Source organism: Bubalus bubalis, chromosome 21 (genome assembly GCF_019923935.1).
Source record: "Bubalus bubalis isolate 160015118507 breed Murrah chromosome 21, NDDB_SH_1, whole genome shotgun sequence".
NCBI classification, from domain to species: domain Eukaryota; kingdom Metazoa; phylum Chordata; class Mammalia; order Artiodactyla; family Bovidae; genus Bubalus; species Bubalus bubalis.
The window spans coordinates 17,881,915-17,898,228 of NC_059177.1; the positions used below are offsets into that span (position 1 = coordinate 17,881,915).

Sequence of the window (16,314 nt, forward strand, 5' to 3'; positions counted from 1 at the left end):
CCCATGCTGTCAGTAGCCAGGCTGAGCTGCGGGACATGTGGGATCTATTTGGTGACTGAGTGAGGAGGGTCAGGCCTACTACTGGCCTGTTTTCTAGGAGGCTGGGGAGACCTTGGCAAGGAGCTCAAGCTGGAATTCTGCTAGGATGCAGGTCTGAGTGGATAATGGTGTTATTGGTGGCTCTCCTCTGATAAATTTTGACTCTGTTGGTGCAGAAACCATGTCTCTTTCATCCACTATTGTATTTCTAAGGCCTAGCACAGTGCCTGTTTCCTGGTAGGCATGGTGAGTGAATGAGTCAAAGAATGAACTAATGCATGAGTGAGTTGCCTTTTCTGAAGACAAACGTGGAGTCTGACACATGGAGTCTGGTCAAAGGCCACGTCAGTTGCACGGTTATCTGAGACTCTGGACATCTGGAGGAACCAGCAAGGGCTTCCTGGAGGAGGGAGCATTTCTGCTGAGCCTTGATGTGGAGGTGGCAGAAGGGTGCCCTTTGGGGCGGGAACAAGTGCTGAAAGCTTCGTGTTTGCAAGCCCTGGCCCAGATGTCACGGACACCTCTCCTGCAGAGGGGACCACACAGGCACCGTGTTGAATAAACACTGTCTTCCTTGGTCTGGGACTCTGGTGGGAGCATAGTCCTCTGTCCAGCTTTGGCACACATGGTCCCCTTGCATTGGCCAAGGATGTCTGCCCACCCGTCACCTCCTGTTCCCTCTCCCCTTATCAGCTGAAGATGAACTTCGTGGAGCTCTCCTGTCAAACAATGCACAAACTATTCCCTTGTAGGGCAAAGACTTGTGGATCTTTGCAACAATTTTTCATAATTTATATATTTGATTAAAAACCGGAACCTGTGCCAGCAGTCTGCATGATCTAGCATATTGGGATCATTAGCTGCTTGTGTCACTCTTCTATTTTAAAACTTTCCATATTTGAACTTGTGCATGTACATCCTTCACATTTATTAAACTTTTCCCATAAAAACAGCTTAGCAAGTCTCCATCATCTTTCATGGAATAAAAGAAAAAAAAAAGGTCCCAATAAAACCCTGCAGACATTTCCTTTAGGGAATACCATTTTATTTGGACCTTTAAAAACATTTGTCTATTCTTGCCAGTAATTAAAAAAAGTGCCAAGACAAATGAGAGTTTTAGTAGCATGATAATTGCTTCAAGATGAGCTCTGTGACTTGGCTTCCTCCCTGGCTCTTTGCTGTACTCCTCCCAGGAGTCTGCATTCCCCAATCCTGGATGGCCTCATCCTTAGATTCCTTGGCTTGGTTCTCTTCTAACTTCTTGAAGTGCTCCTTCTCTGTGATTTGCCCCTGTAGTTTTATCCACCCTCCCTCTCTTTGCCCAGAAGGATTTCCTTTGTCACTTCCAGTTCTAATGGGACCTGTCTTTTCTACAAGGGCCTGACTTATGTGATTTAGGGGTGGCTGATCCCTTCTCTTCCCCTCAGGGATTGGCTGGTTAATCAAGGCACTGCCCATCAAGGTACCCTGCCTGTCTGGGCATAGTCATTGGTCAAGGGATTAGTTACATGACCCACGTTGGGCCATTCCCAGAAAGCCCAGAAAAGGGAGCCCTTTCATTAGGCTTACTGGCTCCAAGGACGAATATAAGCTTTGTTGCTTCTGGGTGAACCTGCTTGAGCATGAAGTCGACACTGAGAAAAACAGAGGTGAGAGATGGAAAAAGGAAGCAGGTTAGTAGATTCTAGAATGTGGATTCCCTCCAATTTTTTTCTTTTCATTGTTGTTGTTTAAACTGGTTTGCGTTGGACTTCCCTCACTTGTGAGAGAGGCCTGGATAATATTTCTTCTGTCTGAAAGTCCAAATCCTTCCTGTTGTTCAAGAACCAAAGCTGTTCCAGACTCAGACCAAAGAAACTCATTATGCTGATACCCTCAGATTCTATCATCATAAAACCGAGGGAATCAGTCCAAGAGATCATTTTGCTTGAAACTAGTAGAATCTGGCTGAACACACATCGTGCTTGAGAAGAAGGAGCAAGCACACTTCTTCCTTCAACAGCATCATCTCCAGTCTCAGGTCAAAGGCAGGGAAGTGTGAATGGTCTGCATGCATGCCATGGCACACTCTCAGCTTCCATGGAACTGTCTCAGATTTGAAGCCAAGCTTTTGGAGCCAAAGTCTGATAACCTAGTGAGTCAAGCACTCATGTCACTATTGCCTGTGTCCCCCTGGACAGACTTGACTAAACGTCCAGATGAATCAGGGGGTGTAGTGGCTTCAGAAATGTGTCAGTCAAGCTGAAACGTGAGACATCTTGGGTACTAGTCACATTGTTTCTGGCTACAGTGAACAAGACCTCACTAATGAGAAACTGTATGGTGAGGAAAGGTATCACACAATTAAGGAATGTGTAGTCCAGCACAGAGTAGAAGGAGAGTGTCTCATGTAACAGGAAAGGCGGAAGTGAGTTCACTGGCTTGATGACGCAACCAAGGATCTAGGTACTGTTTAAGTCTCAGCTCCATCTCCCTCAGTTTATTAACTTGGTTCACGTGTCTCCTCATGGTTCTAAGATGGTGCCAGGAGCTCCCACCCACCAGCACCCAACTTAAGAAGATGGGACTTCCTGAGAAACTGCTGAATCCAAAGCTGGGGCAGGAAAAGCATAAAATGAGCTGAGAGCTCCTTGTGGTACCAGAATGTAAAATTATGTTCGAGGCATGATGGCAACCTGTAGAAAGAGTATAACAGCCTGCTTGTAAAAGTCTTTGTTGGCCATATTTGGGACAGTTTGAGCATCAAAAGTAATAATGAGAATAATAGATAATAAGCAATTTAATAAAATAGACATCTGTAACTCCAAACTGACAGAACAGTGAATAAATACATAAATAGGGAGAAAATAAAGCTTTCCCTTGTAGTAGAATGCTAACTGATAAATATGGAAGGAATGATTGAATTAGAAGAAAATCAGCATTTGGCAACTATTGTAGTGATAATTAAATCATTCAAGAAACCTCAATGGATACTGACAAGCAGTGGGTGGAATTTTGATGAGGAACCAGGATATTAACATAGTCTCAAAGTATCTTCCCACAAAATAGTCATTAAGTACAAAGAGAAAAGGAGTAACTTTATAATGAAAGAATCTAGTATAATCAAGTGTTGAAAATTAATATCAACACTAGTGGAACAAATAAGAATCTTGTATTATCTTATAGGATGCAATGAAAGGAAAACGGCATCATTCCTGTGGGCTTCCTACCAAAAAAAGCATAACCTGAATCTAATTATAAGAGAATATCAATTCTCAAACCCAATTTGATGGACAGTCTACTCATTAAGTAACCTTTAATCATTTAAGATGTTAAGATGGTAAGTGTCATGGCAAGAAATGGGATTATTTCCCAACTGAAGAAAGCTAAAAGGGACAAGTTAAGTTAACTGCAGTATGTAATCTTGGACTGGATCTTTTTGTTATAAAAGACATTATTGGAACAACTGGTGAAACATGACCAAGATCTGAGAATGAGAAGGTAGAATGCTAATCCCTATTTTTGATGTTATTTCATGCTTAGGTTGGAGAACGTCCTTGTGTGTAGGAATCACACACTAAAATATTCAGGAGCAGTGGGGCATTGTGTCAGCCACACTCTCACGAAGTTCAAGAAGTCAAGTTCTTTGTTCTCTTTTTGAGACTCGAAGTTTGCAATTATATCAAAAGAAAAGGAAAGCAGGACTGTTTCCTCCAGAGCATCTCTTTTCCTCAAAGAAGAAAGCATTCTTAAGTAGCTTCCCTATGGCGAAGCCCCACTGGCCTGGCGCAAGTCACATGCCTGTCCTCCAGCTGCCAAAGAGGCTGGGAGAATGAGTGTATGTGTTGGGAATGGGCTGTCCCCACCAAGAAGAAGGAAGTGGGGCCAGCAACGTCTGCCTCAGACTGAAGTTCCCATATTTGATTTCGGCGCGTTTGGAACCCACTGCCATTAGCAACAGTGCATCATCCCAGGGCCCTCTGCAATTTGTTCTTTGATTTAGTTGCTAAGCATTATTCTAAGGATTGGAGACCAAAGGTGATGACAGCATGTATTGTCTCAAGAAGCGCATAGGGGAGCCTTTCTCTAACTATTATTTAGAGCACAATAGAGTCAGTGCACTGATCGCCGTAAGCCTAGGGGGTTTGGGGAACACGGGTGAAGGGGAAGGGCACCTACAGCGCTCTTGGAGGGAGGGTGAGGCCGGGGAATGGCAGTGATGAGCGTGACAGCGCTCTTCCTGCTGACATAGGGATAAACCAGGCATGAGTTGTAGCACTTTAGAGCGCAGGTCCTTCCAATTCTGATGCAGAATCCCGTTCAGCTCTGGCAGCCCCATGGGCCAGGCAGTAATAGGGCGCCGTGTGGGGAACTCCGGGCAAAGGGAGCAGCCGGAGCAGCCAGCAGAGATGGGGGAAGCTGGGGTGTGTGCATTTGGCTTCTGAAAGGAAAGCGGGAAGTAAGGTGGGTTGGGGCCAGGAAAATTAAGAAGTTTGACTACAAAGCTAGGAGTGAAACTCTCTGTCATGTCCGACTCTTTGTGACCCCATGGACTATACAGTCCATGGAATTCTCCAGGCCAGAATACTGGGGTGGGTAGCTGTTCCCTGCTCCAGGGCATCTTCCCAACCCACGGTCAAACCCAGGTCTCCTGCATTGCAGGTGGATTCTTTACCAGCTGAGCCACCAGGGAAGCCCACAAAGCTTTCCACCTTCTCCTGTGTGTGAACAAGGTGCCCGTGTTTTGTAGAGGAGACTGCATGGCGGGGCTGTGTTTCTGAAAGGTCTAGCTGAGCAGTGTGTGGACAGGGTGAGTTTGTGGCAGGAAGACTCACTAGGAGACCATTGTCAATCTGGGCAGAAAACATACAAGGTAAAGTACAGCCTTGGGGATGGAAGGAAGAGGCGATGGGAGAGAGGGCTGCATTGAGTGCCCATCAGAAGGGGGTGTCAGAGGGGATTCGGGTATTCCAAGTGCAAGGTCAGTGTCATTAGTGGACACTGGGAAGGCAGGAGCATGCTCTGGGTGGTGTCCACAAGAGTCTGTGGGGGGCATCACTCCTGTCCACGATAGTGTGGACAGAGGCACCAGGACAAACTCAGGCAGGCATCACTCTGGGGCTTCATGTATCCCGTGGTCTCTCTGTCCAGCCATCACCAACCCCTGCTGAAAACTCTTTGCAGGCTTCCTATTGCTCTTAGGACAGAGACCGGTCTTGTCTGCTGCCCACAAAGCTGATGAGCCCCTTGTGCCTCAGCATCCGTGCTCCCTCTCTGGACCTGCCACACCTGTCCATGGACCGTGGTCACCACTGTGTCTCCAACAGCAATAAATAGGTGCTGAATAAACTGGTGCTGCTTCAGCCACAGGGCCTTTGCACATGCCACCCAGGCATCCATCTTTAACATCTTCCTTTCCCTCTTCAGATCTCAGTTCACATGTCGCTTTTCCAGGAACACCTTTCCAGACATCCCTGATTAAGCCCAGTCTCTTTCATTTGCTTTATAGAGACACGTTTCCCCACCACCGCCTTTATAGTACCCATGAGTACATGCATGCGTGCTCAGTTGCTAAGTCGTGTCTGACTCTTCGGCCATCTCATGAACTGTAGCCTGCCAGGCTGCTCTGTCCATGGAATTCTCCAGGCAAGAATACTGGAGTGGGTTGCCATTTCCTCTTCCAGGGAATCTTCCCGACCCAGGGATGGAATCTGTGCCTCCTGTGACCCCTGCATTGGCAGGCAGATTCTTTTCCACTGAGCCAGTTTTGAAGCTATAGCATCTATAGTAGCAGTAATTTTAAATCTACTTGTGGGAATATTTGCCCAAGGCCCATTTCCTGCACAGACTGTAAAGTCCAGGGGCATTATTCTTTCTGTGAGCACCATCCCCACCTGTACTCAGCAGAGGAACTGGAACTCTATAGTGCTCAGTGAATATTTGTGAATGAATGAATGAGGGAATGTATGAGTGAATATTCCATTGGTGCTATAGGAAGGGCTGAGAAGGTTATGTTTCAGAAGCACCTTCTAGAACAGAATTTCAGTGGGGAGGAGTTGGCCTTCAAGGAACCAGCACAGAAAAGGGATGTGGGGAGAAGGGGAGGTCTTGATCCAGAGGAGTTTCCTGAATGTTTAAGAGAAATAAGGAAATTGAAATCTAGAGAAAGAAAGGTTTTAAGACCAGAAAGACAGTTAAGCCAAGTGTTGGAGGGATTTACATGTCAGGGTGAGGACTTTGTTCTTGAGAGGCAACTGGGAAGCAGGAAGAATGCATCTGGAAGCTTCTCTTTGAAAAGGTGGACATGGAAGAGAAGCAGGGTGGCTGGAGAGAGGAGCTGGACACAGAGGACCACCTGGGAAGGGCATGGCCATAGCTTCATCGAGCTTGCAAGGCACGTGAATGGGGCTATTGTAGACAAGATGATGTGAGTGGAAGTTGAGTGGTGAAGGTAAAGAAATTGGGCAACAGACGGGCAGTTTAAGAAAGGCCATGGTTGCCTGGACTGTGAGCTACTAAGACTCGGGTCTTTTTACACTTAAATCTCCAGTAGAGAGGGAAATGTCTTTTTTTTTCCTGAAACTGTGGGAAGGAAATGAATTTGGAGGCTGTAAGTGCACCAAGGTCATAAAAGAGAAACTAGCCAATGAGCTAGTCTGTTTGGTTGGCAACATTTACAACAGGGAGTGATTTCTCATGAAGTCCATATAACTCAGGTCGGCCTGCACTGGTCACCATGTCCCATGTGGCACCCATCGGTTGAGCTTAGGTGGCCCTTTCTGAACACTCTACCTGGTCTCACTCCCAGAGGGGCTCACTCATCACCTGCCTCAGCTCTGAGAGCATTGAATTGCTGCTCCTAAGTTTCTAGGAGGCTGTTTTTAGGTTCCCGTGAAACACAGCACTCTCATTTCCATCAGTGCCCTGGGGCTACCTGGAACTGGGCCATGGAGGGTCCTGCCCTGAGGACCTACAGTCCCCAAAGAAGTCTGACTAGACACAGCTGAAGAAGAGGCACACCAGCATTTCCGGGGCCTTCTGCCACCAGCGCCAGCATTCAGGGTCTTGGGGCAAAACAGATGCCCTGAAATGCTGGCCACGTGGAAATAATAAGATTAAGGTGTATGCGAACTTCATAAAACTTTTATTGGTGTATTTATCATGCCAACATTATTTTTTTTATTTAAAATTCAAATTCCATTTGAAAAGGAGGAAACAAAAGATCGTTGGGATCCCAGGCTGCTCCTGGAGGAGCCTCCACACTCACGAGAAAGTACGCACACCCTACAGCTACAGGATTTGATCACTCAGAGTTGCATTCTGGGAAACTCCTCCTAGAGAGCCCTGGCAGGATGCCTTTCATTGGTAGCAGGGAAACAACAACAACGACAAAACAACTGCATCCTAAGACTTCTCAGAACATCTTTGGCTTTGAAACTATTGACCCTGAAGGATCCATCACCACCCAACCTAGAATATATGTGTGTATATATATTCCCACTGAAAAAAAGATGACTGTTCTTGTTGCTGGCTGTCTCACCAGACCCTTAGGATGGCCTTGGCGCACTGGGCTCCCCTCCTCAGCAGGATCCTGTGGGTTCCGGCCGTGGGCAGTCAGCCCTTCAGGAGCGTTTGGACTTGCTGCATGTCGGGCACAGGAGCTGACCCTTGGTGACAATGTACGCCCGGCCACCCAGCTGCTGCTCGCAGCCCTCGCACACAAAGTGCTTTCGGTGCCAGGCCAGGTCTTCCACACGCTGGTAGTCCTCTGAGAAGATTATCTGGGGAGGGGAGCAGAAGACACGTACAACTCAGGTTCTATCCCGAGGAGACGGGGCATGTGAGATGGTGGTCCCTCCTCCCCCATTCTTGTTTTGTCCTTTGAATGCTTCAATGGAGAAATCTGACATAAGTCTCAGGCAGTTAAGTACGGTATTTGATGAAGATCATGGTTGCATCTTAGCATCTCGGATGGAAAAAAAAAACCCACAACCTCCGCTATTGGCAGGTTTTATGAATCTGGCATCTGTGATGCTCTGTGGGTCAAATCCAAAGCCCAGTTGTGCTCTGAGCTGGTGAAGACCGCCTCGCTACAGCCAAGTGGCCAATGGCCAGTCTGCAAGAGGCGGCACACCCAGCGGTACTTGGGCTTGGAACAAAGTGAACTTTGGAACATCTGTGTGATCTGGTGAGGAACCAGAGAGCGGAACAGCACACTGGTTAAATGTGCCTTCTCATCTCGAGGTCAAACAGGGATCAGGTGTGAATGTTCATTTACATACTTAACAGCTGCATGACTAGGGGCAAATTTCTCAACCTCCCTGTGCCTCAGTTTCCACATCTGTAGGATGGGGATATAAATACCACCCAGCCCAGGGGGTTTTATGAGTGTTCCAAGTGTTGCTGCAGATGGAGTACTTGGAATGGTAACAGAGACAAAGTCAAGGCTGTGTGATTAGCACTGACCCCTCTGAGCTACACTTTCCTCAGATGTCAAATGGAGATAGTGATTCCCTCCCCTTAAAGGGCTGTTGTAAGATGTAAACAGCACATCACGGAAAAGTCTACAGCACAGTAGGACGAGGAGGGGTTACCACGAGCATACTGTGGTCCTTAAAATGTAAGCTGGGGCCCAGGCCTGCTCACAGCCCTTTTCCCTTCTTAACGCTCTTGCTCACACAGTTGCGATATAGGAGGATTACAGGGTCTTAACTTCTCACGGTGTTGGAGAAGACTCTTGAGAGTCCCCTGGACTGCAAGGAGATCCAGCCAGTCCATTCTTAAGAAGATCAGTCCTGGGTGTTCATTGGAAGGACTGATGCTAAAGCTGAAACTCCAGTACTTTGGCCACCTCATGCGAAGAGTTGACTCATTGGAAAAGACTCTGATGCTGGGAGGGATTGGGTGCAGGAGGAGAAGGGGACGACAGAGGAGGAGATGGCTGGATGGCATCACCGACTCGATGGACGTGAGTTTGAGTGAACTCCGGGAGTTGGTGATGGACAGGGAGGCCTGGCATGCTGCGATTCATGGGGTCACAAAGAGTCCGACACGACTGAGCGACTGAACTGAACTTCTCACAGAGAGCAACATGTGGAAGGTGGGAGGGGAAGATCCTAGCTCAAAGTGAAGAAGGCATTTCTAACCCTCATGTGTGCCAAAGGTGAAGGTAGCGAGTTTCGCGTCACCAAGGGCATGCAGACAGTAGTTGCTACTGCCATAACCGTTCCTGTCACTATTCACACACCTGTGAGTGCCTCTAGTCTAAACCCATATTGGAGAGCTGCGCCCCTTTCCTAGCATCTCTAACTGTTGGCTTGTGTTATGCTGATGCTACACGTTACAATAATACTGTTGTCTCATCGTGTATTACCTGATTCTAAGAGTCATGGCAGCTTCTATTTTTTTAGTCACTAGGTCGGGCCCATGCCAAGCATTTTAGGGCATGATCTCGTTTGTCCTCACAGCAACTGCATGGGGTGGGCACTGTCACCCTCCCATTTTGTAGGTGATAAAACTGTGACACAGGAGTTAGGGACCCATATGCAGAGCCAGGTATGACCGTGTTCTGTCTGCCTCCGGGCACACCCCATGATGTTCTGAGCACTTACTAAGTGCCGGGTCTCCTGCCTAGGATAAGATTTGACAGGTGCTCTGTGTCCCACGCATCCCAACAGACCTGGGGGCAGGAACTAATTTCTGCCCATTTTGCAGATGGGAAAACAGAGGCCAAGAGTGTGAAGGGGGCTCTGAGCCCCAGTTTTCCTACCTGTGGATCACATCATTGGCGAAACCACACCCTCCTGGGCCTCGGGGTCCTCTCCTGCAGTCAGAGGTACGCCTACCCCACCGTCCACCCCCGCAGGTCCTCACCTCATCGCAGCCGGAGCACCGGGGCCGCAGGCTCTCGCAGTAATGACGGCCACACCAGGGCGCCCCGTCCTTCCAGAAGTAGATGAGGTCCACCAGCGGCTCGGAGCACTTGGTGCACACGAAACAGGCAGGGTGCCACTGCTTGCTGTAGCCTGCCCTGTCTGAATAGACCACAGGGCTGTCGGCGGGGGCCACGCCCTTGCAGAGCTCACAGACCTGGAAGGAAGGGTGGGGGCGGAGCCCCAGGACACAAGGTCGTCAGGAGTGCATCATGGCCCGGGTTCCAGTGTTAACGCCAGTCCTCTGCTTCCTGAGTGATCTTGAGCAAGCTACGGTACCTCTCTGTCCTTCAGTTTTCTCACGTGCAATGTGGAATAATACTACTACCTACCTAGCAGGGAGTTGTGAGGACTGAAGTATTTGTTTAGTACAATGATTCTCACACATTTTGTTCTCAGGGCCTTTAGACTCTTAAAAAATTATTGAGAACCTCCAAGAGTTTCTGTTCATATGGGTTAATAGCTCATGGTATTTACCATATGAGAAATCATAACTTAGGAAAAAGTTAAATAACTACTTATTAATTCATTAAAAATAGAAAACCAACAACATGTCAATATAAATATTTGTAATTATAAATAACTGTATTTTCCAAAACAGGAAAACAGGAATTGAGTCAGAGTGTGGACTTGTTTACATTTTTGCAGACCTCTAATGACTGGCTCAGTAGAGAATTTCTCACTTTCTGTGACTGCTTTAGCTTTTCATCTTTTGCATTATGGGGTTTTCTGAGGAATTGAAAAAGGCATTTTTAAATAGCCCTTCCAGATAATTGAACTATTTTTCTTTGCTATTAATCAAAATTTGACAAGCGGCAGTTTCTCAGAAGCAAGTTAATGTAGAGTCTGAAACCATACCAACCAGACTTTCATCCCTGTTTTCAACACAGTAAAACCCACTGGTCCACCTTGCACTTTGAATGAATCTTTTACCTGCGCAGGGTTTGCCTTTTTTTTTTCTTTTTGATTTGTATTTCTTTTTTTTTAATTTTATTTTTAAACTTTACAATATTGTATTAGCTCTGCCAAACATCGAAATGAATCTGCCACAGGTACACGTGCCCCCCATCCTGAACCCCCCTCCCTCCCCCCTCCCCACACCCTCCCCCTGGGTCGTCCCAGTGCACCAGCCCCAATAATATCATGTATGAAACAAGTCGCCAGTCCAGGTTCGATGCACGATACTGGATGCTAGGGTTTGCCTTTTAATAAACTTAAAATTTTAGAAGTTTTCGATTTGCAGAAAAAATTGTACAGCTAGTGCAGAGGACTCTTGCAGACCCCACACCCACCATCCTGTTTGCTTGGCATCTTACATGAATACGGTGCACTTGTCAGAATCAGGTAACCAGTACTGGTATGTTATTATTAACTAAAGCCCAAACTTTCTCCAAATGTGCTTCGATTTTACCTAATGTCCCTTTCCTCTTCTAGGATCCCATCCAGGATCCTGCATTACGGACAGCGACCATGTCTCCTCAGGCTCCTCTGGGCTATGATAGTTTCTCAGACTTGCCTTGTTTTTAATAACCGTGGAGGGGTTCTGGTCAAATATTTGGTATTTACCACAGAGGTAAATGGCTGTTCCCATCACATCCTATCCGGACGGCATCCTCAATCTGTAAAATCTTTCCAGTTGTTCTGGAGTTCTTGCCCACTCCCCAGAACTCCAGTGATGAGGGTGATACTGGTTGTCATCTCCCGGGGGCAGGTGTATATCCAGTATTATGCGTGGGTGTTTTCACTCCTGCTGCTGCTGCTGCTAAGTCACTTCAGTCGTGTCCGACTCTGTGCGACCCCATAGACGGCAGCCCACCAGGCTCCCCCATCCCTGGGATTCTCCAGGCAAGAGCACTGGAGTGGGGAGCCATTGCCTTCTCCGTTTCACTCCTGACTGATACCCTTATGGAAACCCAAGAGAGTTACTTTCCCTTCTCGAGTTATTTTCCTTTTAGGGAGACCTGTATGTCCTGCTCCCTCCCTCCCCCTCCCCCCCCACCCCCCAAACATGGCAGAACCCAGGTTCACAGAGATTCAGTCACTGTCGAGTAGCAACGGTTGACGGGAGGCAAAGCTGGGATTTCAACACGGGCCCAGCCTGACCCCAAAGCCGAGGTTCTTTCTACTCCACTGGGTGGTCTTTCCATCAGTGCTGGCACAACTGTGGCAAACACAGCTTCTGCCTGTTCTTGTAGGAACCATCAGCTTCAAATGCATCTTATGTTTGAACTCCAATTTACTGGCATGTTTTTCTGCCCCCAGAGAATTCCATTTTTCACGAGCAGGCCTGTGTTACAGACTGAATGGTTCACCTCCCCCAATTAATATGTTGAAGCCCTAAAGTGCGACTGTATTTGGAGATAGGGCCTTTAAGGAGTTCATTAAGTTTAACCGAGGTCATTAGGGTGGGACTCTAATCAGACAGGACTTGTGTCCTTAGAAGAAGAGAGACCAGAGATGGCTGGCTCTCCTTCTGCTGTTCTCTCTGGGTGTACCCACAGGGAAAGCCATGTGAGGAAACACTGAGAAGGGGGCCCTCTACAAGCCAGAAAGAGGGGTCTCACCAGAACCCAGTCATGTCAGCACTTTGAGCTTGAACTTTTATCCTCCAGAACTGTAAAAACACACATTTCTGTTGTTTAAGCCCCCTGGTCTGTGATATTCTTTATGGCAGCCCAAGTTGACTAATACAACATGTACTGTAAAAGCCTGTCTTAATTATCCTACTTTATTTTGAATTTCAAAAAGTTGTGGACATTTATTTTCTCTCTTGCCACAAAAAGTTCTTATGTGATATCACTGATTTTAACTCTTGGCCCATAACACCTAATTAATTGATTACCTGGCCCTCTATAGAAATGCTTGTTGACCCATGGCTTGAAATGAACATACTGTCTTACTAAGCACTAATTATATGTCAGCCCAAATAGAGATATTTATTGTTTTGCTATGTAAGGATGAGTAGGCATATAGTCAAAGCCTAAACACTTTGTCTTATTTATATACTTTAATTGCATACTTAATATATTCTTTTAAATGAAGAAGAAATACAATTAAAATGGTGATAATCAGGGAAAGAAAACCAAGTGACAAAATAAGCCCATGTACTGAGAGTGGTCCCTAAGCACAGCCGTGGCTGAGCGCGTGCCCAGATAGGAACGCGTTTGATTAATTAGTCCTGGCTGCCTGATGACGTGCCTTGGACCATACTGGATTTGTGGTTTCATTTATGCCCACAAGAATGATGTGTGTGAGTTCCTCCCCAGAGCGAAACCCTGTCCCTTGCACGTGACTGAGCCCCAGCTCACCTGGAACTCATCAGAGCCTGCCTGTGTATGACTGCTCCGTCATGTCCAACTGTGCGACCCCACAGACGGTAGCCCGCCAGGCTCCTCTGTCCATGGGATTCTCCAGGCAAGAACACTGGAGTGGGTTGCCATTTCCTCCTCCAGGGGATCTTCCCCACCCAGGAATTGCACCTGCATTTCCTGCATTGGCAGGTGGATTCTTGACCACTGAGCCACCTGTGAAGCCTTATGGGAAAAACAGATAACGCATCCACATTCATTGATTGTCACATCTCTTAAGCATAGCTGCGAAGTGTCAGCTGTCTGGCGAGGGCTGTTTGAGAACCAAGTGAGTTTCCTATCCATCTGTCTTTCCATATTTCACAGAATGACGTGTCCAGCCCCTGTTCTCCCACACAGAAGGGCTTTCTGTCCATCCATCATGCCTGGTCAGGTATCACCAGGCAACATCAGTGGGGCTCCCAACTTCAAATTTCCAGCTGTTTTTCTAACACAGAGGTGGGAAAAGGAAGGGATGTAAATGCGCCCGGGTGTGCCTGGGGCGGGGGGGAGTGGTGGTGCTGGTAGGTGCCTGCGACCCACAGAAGGAAGCAGAGGGATGTGAGTCAGAGAGGCAGTCTGGGGTGATCACGGGTGACTCCCAACTGTGGGTTGGGACCTCACTCTGGAGGTAATGGGGAGCCCGTGCTGGTTCTGGAAGCCAAGAGTGCTGAGTTCTGGTTCATGCCGTGGGAGAATTCTGGAAGCACTGTCTGAGAGGGCTCTGCCAGGGCCTCTTTGGGGAGTGTCTTTTCCCTCGTTGTCCCCCAGCATTCCTGCTCTGCACCCCATTACTACCAGTAGCCAGTCCTTTTTCTTTTAAGCCGATCCTTTTTAAAGCAAACAGTGTCACTGCCATTTTACGAAAACATGATGTTTGGTTAGTAAGTCCTGTCAACATGCGTCAGGAACCAATTTCTTCTTGCCTCTGAACTGTTTTCCATGCCCCCTTCCCTGTGGTCCCAAAGGATGAGAGATCTGATAGTGTCCTGGCTCTATCAATCTGGCGGCCCCTCAGCCACCAGGGGCATCCTGGCAACCAGGAGTCCGAAGGCCCAGCCTGCCTGGGTCCTGTGATCCGGGGCCTTTCTTTCCATAAACTTATTCTATCATCCTCAGTACTGAGGATTACAGTTTCTAAACTGCAGTGGATGCTTGAGGGAGGAGGGGGCTAGCTGTGTGACCTTGGGCAAGTTAACCAACCTCTCTGTGCCTTAGTATTTTCCATCCGTCAAATGGAAAATACTACTAATGATACTCAGAACATCATAGGCCTGGTACATGGATTAAGTGAGATCCTAGAATAATGAACTTTATAACGGTTCAGTACTAATAAGCTAAAATCTACTTTCATCCCTACCCAGCCCTATTTATAAAAAGCTGAGGCCTGGAGGAGCTAAATCCATTTCCTAAGATGACAACGATGTCTCAGGCAGGATCTGCTTCTGGTTTGGAGGCTTGGGTTCCTTTCAGAAGGACCATGAGCACGTGGAGTGTGAGGAGGTCATTCCTCCCACCCGCGGGCTCTGTGTTTTTCCATGTCTGTTCTCTCTCTCTGTACAAGGCCAGAGAATTAAGTCAGGCGACTTCCATCCTGTCACTACCCCAGACTTGGCTACAACCAGTCCCTGGCTTGACAGGCCTGCTTGTCTCCCTCTCCCATCGTACCCCCTCTAAGACCGTGCTCTCCGGTTCCAGACAGGGAGGTGCAGCACCTCCCCAACCCTGCAGGGTCTGATGAGTAGATCTGGGGGTGGGGAAGGAATTTGCAGACTCCTAGGGGATGCTGGGGTAATCAGGGGGCCACAGTTCATGAACCACTGTCATACAGCATTTAAACATGACCTTATATATATAAACTCAGCAAAAATGACATCACCAGTTAGGTTCAGTTGGCCCAAAAGCCAATTTGAATTCCTGGGATGCTTCAGTTCTATACTGTTCTGAAGAAAGCTCAATATAGTCATTCCCAGGCGATGTCCCCTCTGGAGGAGACAGCGTGGTCCAGTAGAAGTCCTTTGGGACTGGTTAAAAGGAGCAGAGAAGAACATTGATCATTGGCATGTCAGTGGGTTCTCATTCAGACTTCCAACTGGCTATAATCAGAGCTTCCTCATGGGAATCCGTCCATGTTCTGGTTGCCATGTGACCTAGTTTTCAGACTGTTGTCCCTTGGGGAGAGGAGCTGTCGCACAGACCTCTCTTTTCTTTTTTTTAAAAATATTTATTTATTTATTTGGCTACTCTGGGTCTTAGTTGCAGCATGTGGGATCTAGTTCCCTGAGCAGGGATCAAACCCAGGTGCTCTGCATTGGGAGCATGGATTCTTAGCCCCCGGACCACCAGGGAAGTCCCCAGACCTGTCATAAGTAGAACACACGTGACATTTCTCCCGTGAACGTCTCTTCACGCAGAAGGTTCGCCCTGTCCCTGTTCAAATGGTGAAAGTATTTATCACAAGGGTCTAAATGAGAGGCTTTTGTCTATCCCGTACTTCGGGTCTTTGTAAACACCTGCTTTGAGAAAGCGGAGGAGCATGCTAGGTTCAGTTGCCTCCGAAGCTCAGACCCTGTAGGGCTGGGTTCCGCCCACTGTGATGTGTGGAAATGATGCTGGCGGCTCTGCGGACCTTCCTCCCACCAGTGGGCGTCTGATTCCTTTGTTCACATGGGTCCTGCCTCAGTGACTCATTCCTGTAGAACCGAATGTGGCAGACGGGATGCTGTCTATTCCCGAGGCAGGTCATAAAAGGCAGCTCAGCTTCCACCAACTCTTCTTTGTGAGTTTAGGTGGAGGCGGAGGCGGGGGACTGGGAAAAATTCCCGAGGCCCCCTTTCTAGGGAAACTACGCAGAGAAAACACAGAGATAGGGAGAGGCCAAAGCCCCTGCTATAGTCCAGCCCCAGCCTTCTCCGTCTTCCCAGCATCATGGCTGGAGACAGGCTAGCCCGCTGAGCCCTACCCAAACTGCTGATTTGTGAGCAACACAGACATCAGTGCTCTGAGCTGCTGCATCC

The 16,314-nt window shown here is 47.8% G+C and overlaps 1 protein-coding gene across 1 annotated transcript in view; it reads right to left on the reverse strand.

Annotated features, from left to right (window-relative positions):
* Positions 1–7,141: 7,141 nt before the first annotated feature.
* The window catches only part of LMCD1 (LIM and cysteine rich domains 1), a 56,991-nt gene continuing 47,818 nt past the window's right edge, over positions 7,142–16,314 (reverse strand). The window contains exons 5-6 of the mRNA XM_006070770.4: positions 9,892–10,107; positions 7,142–7,799 (exon numbers count right to left, since the gene is read on the reverse strand). Of these exons, the coding sequence (XP_006070832.3) occupies positions 7,641–7,799; positions 9,892–10,107 (375 nt within the window). The 3' untranslated portion in view covers positions 7,142–7,640. The remainder of the gene's footprint in view (positions 7,800–9,891; positions 10,108–16,314) is intronic.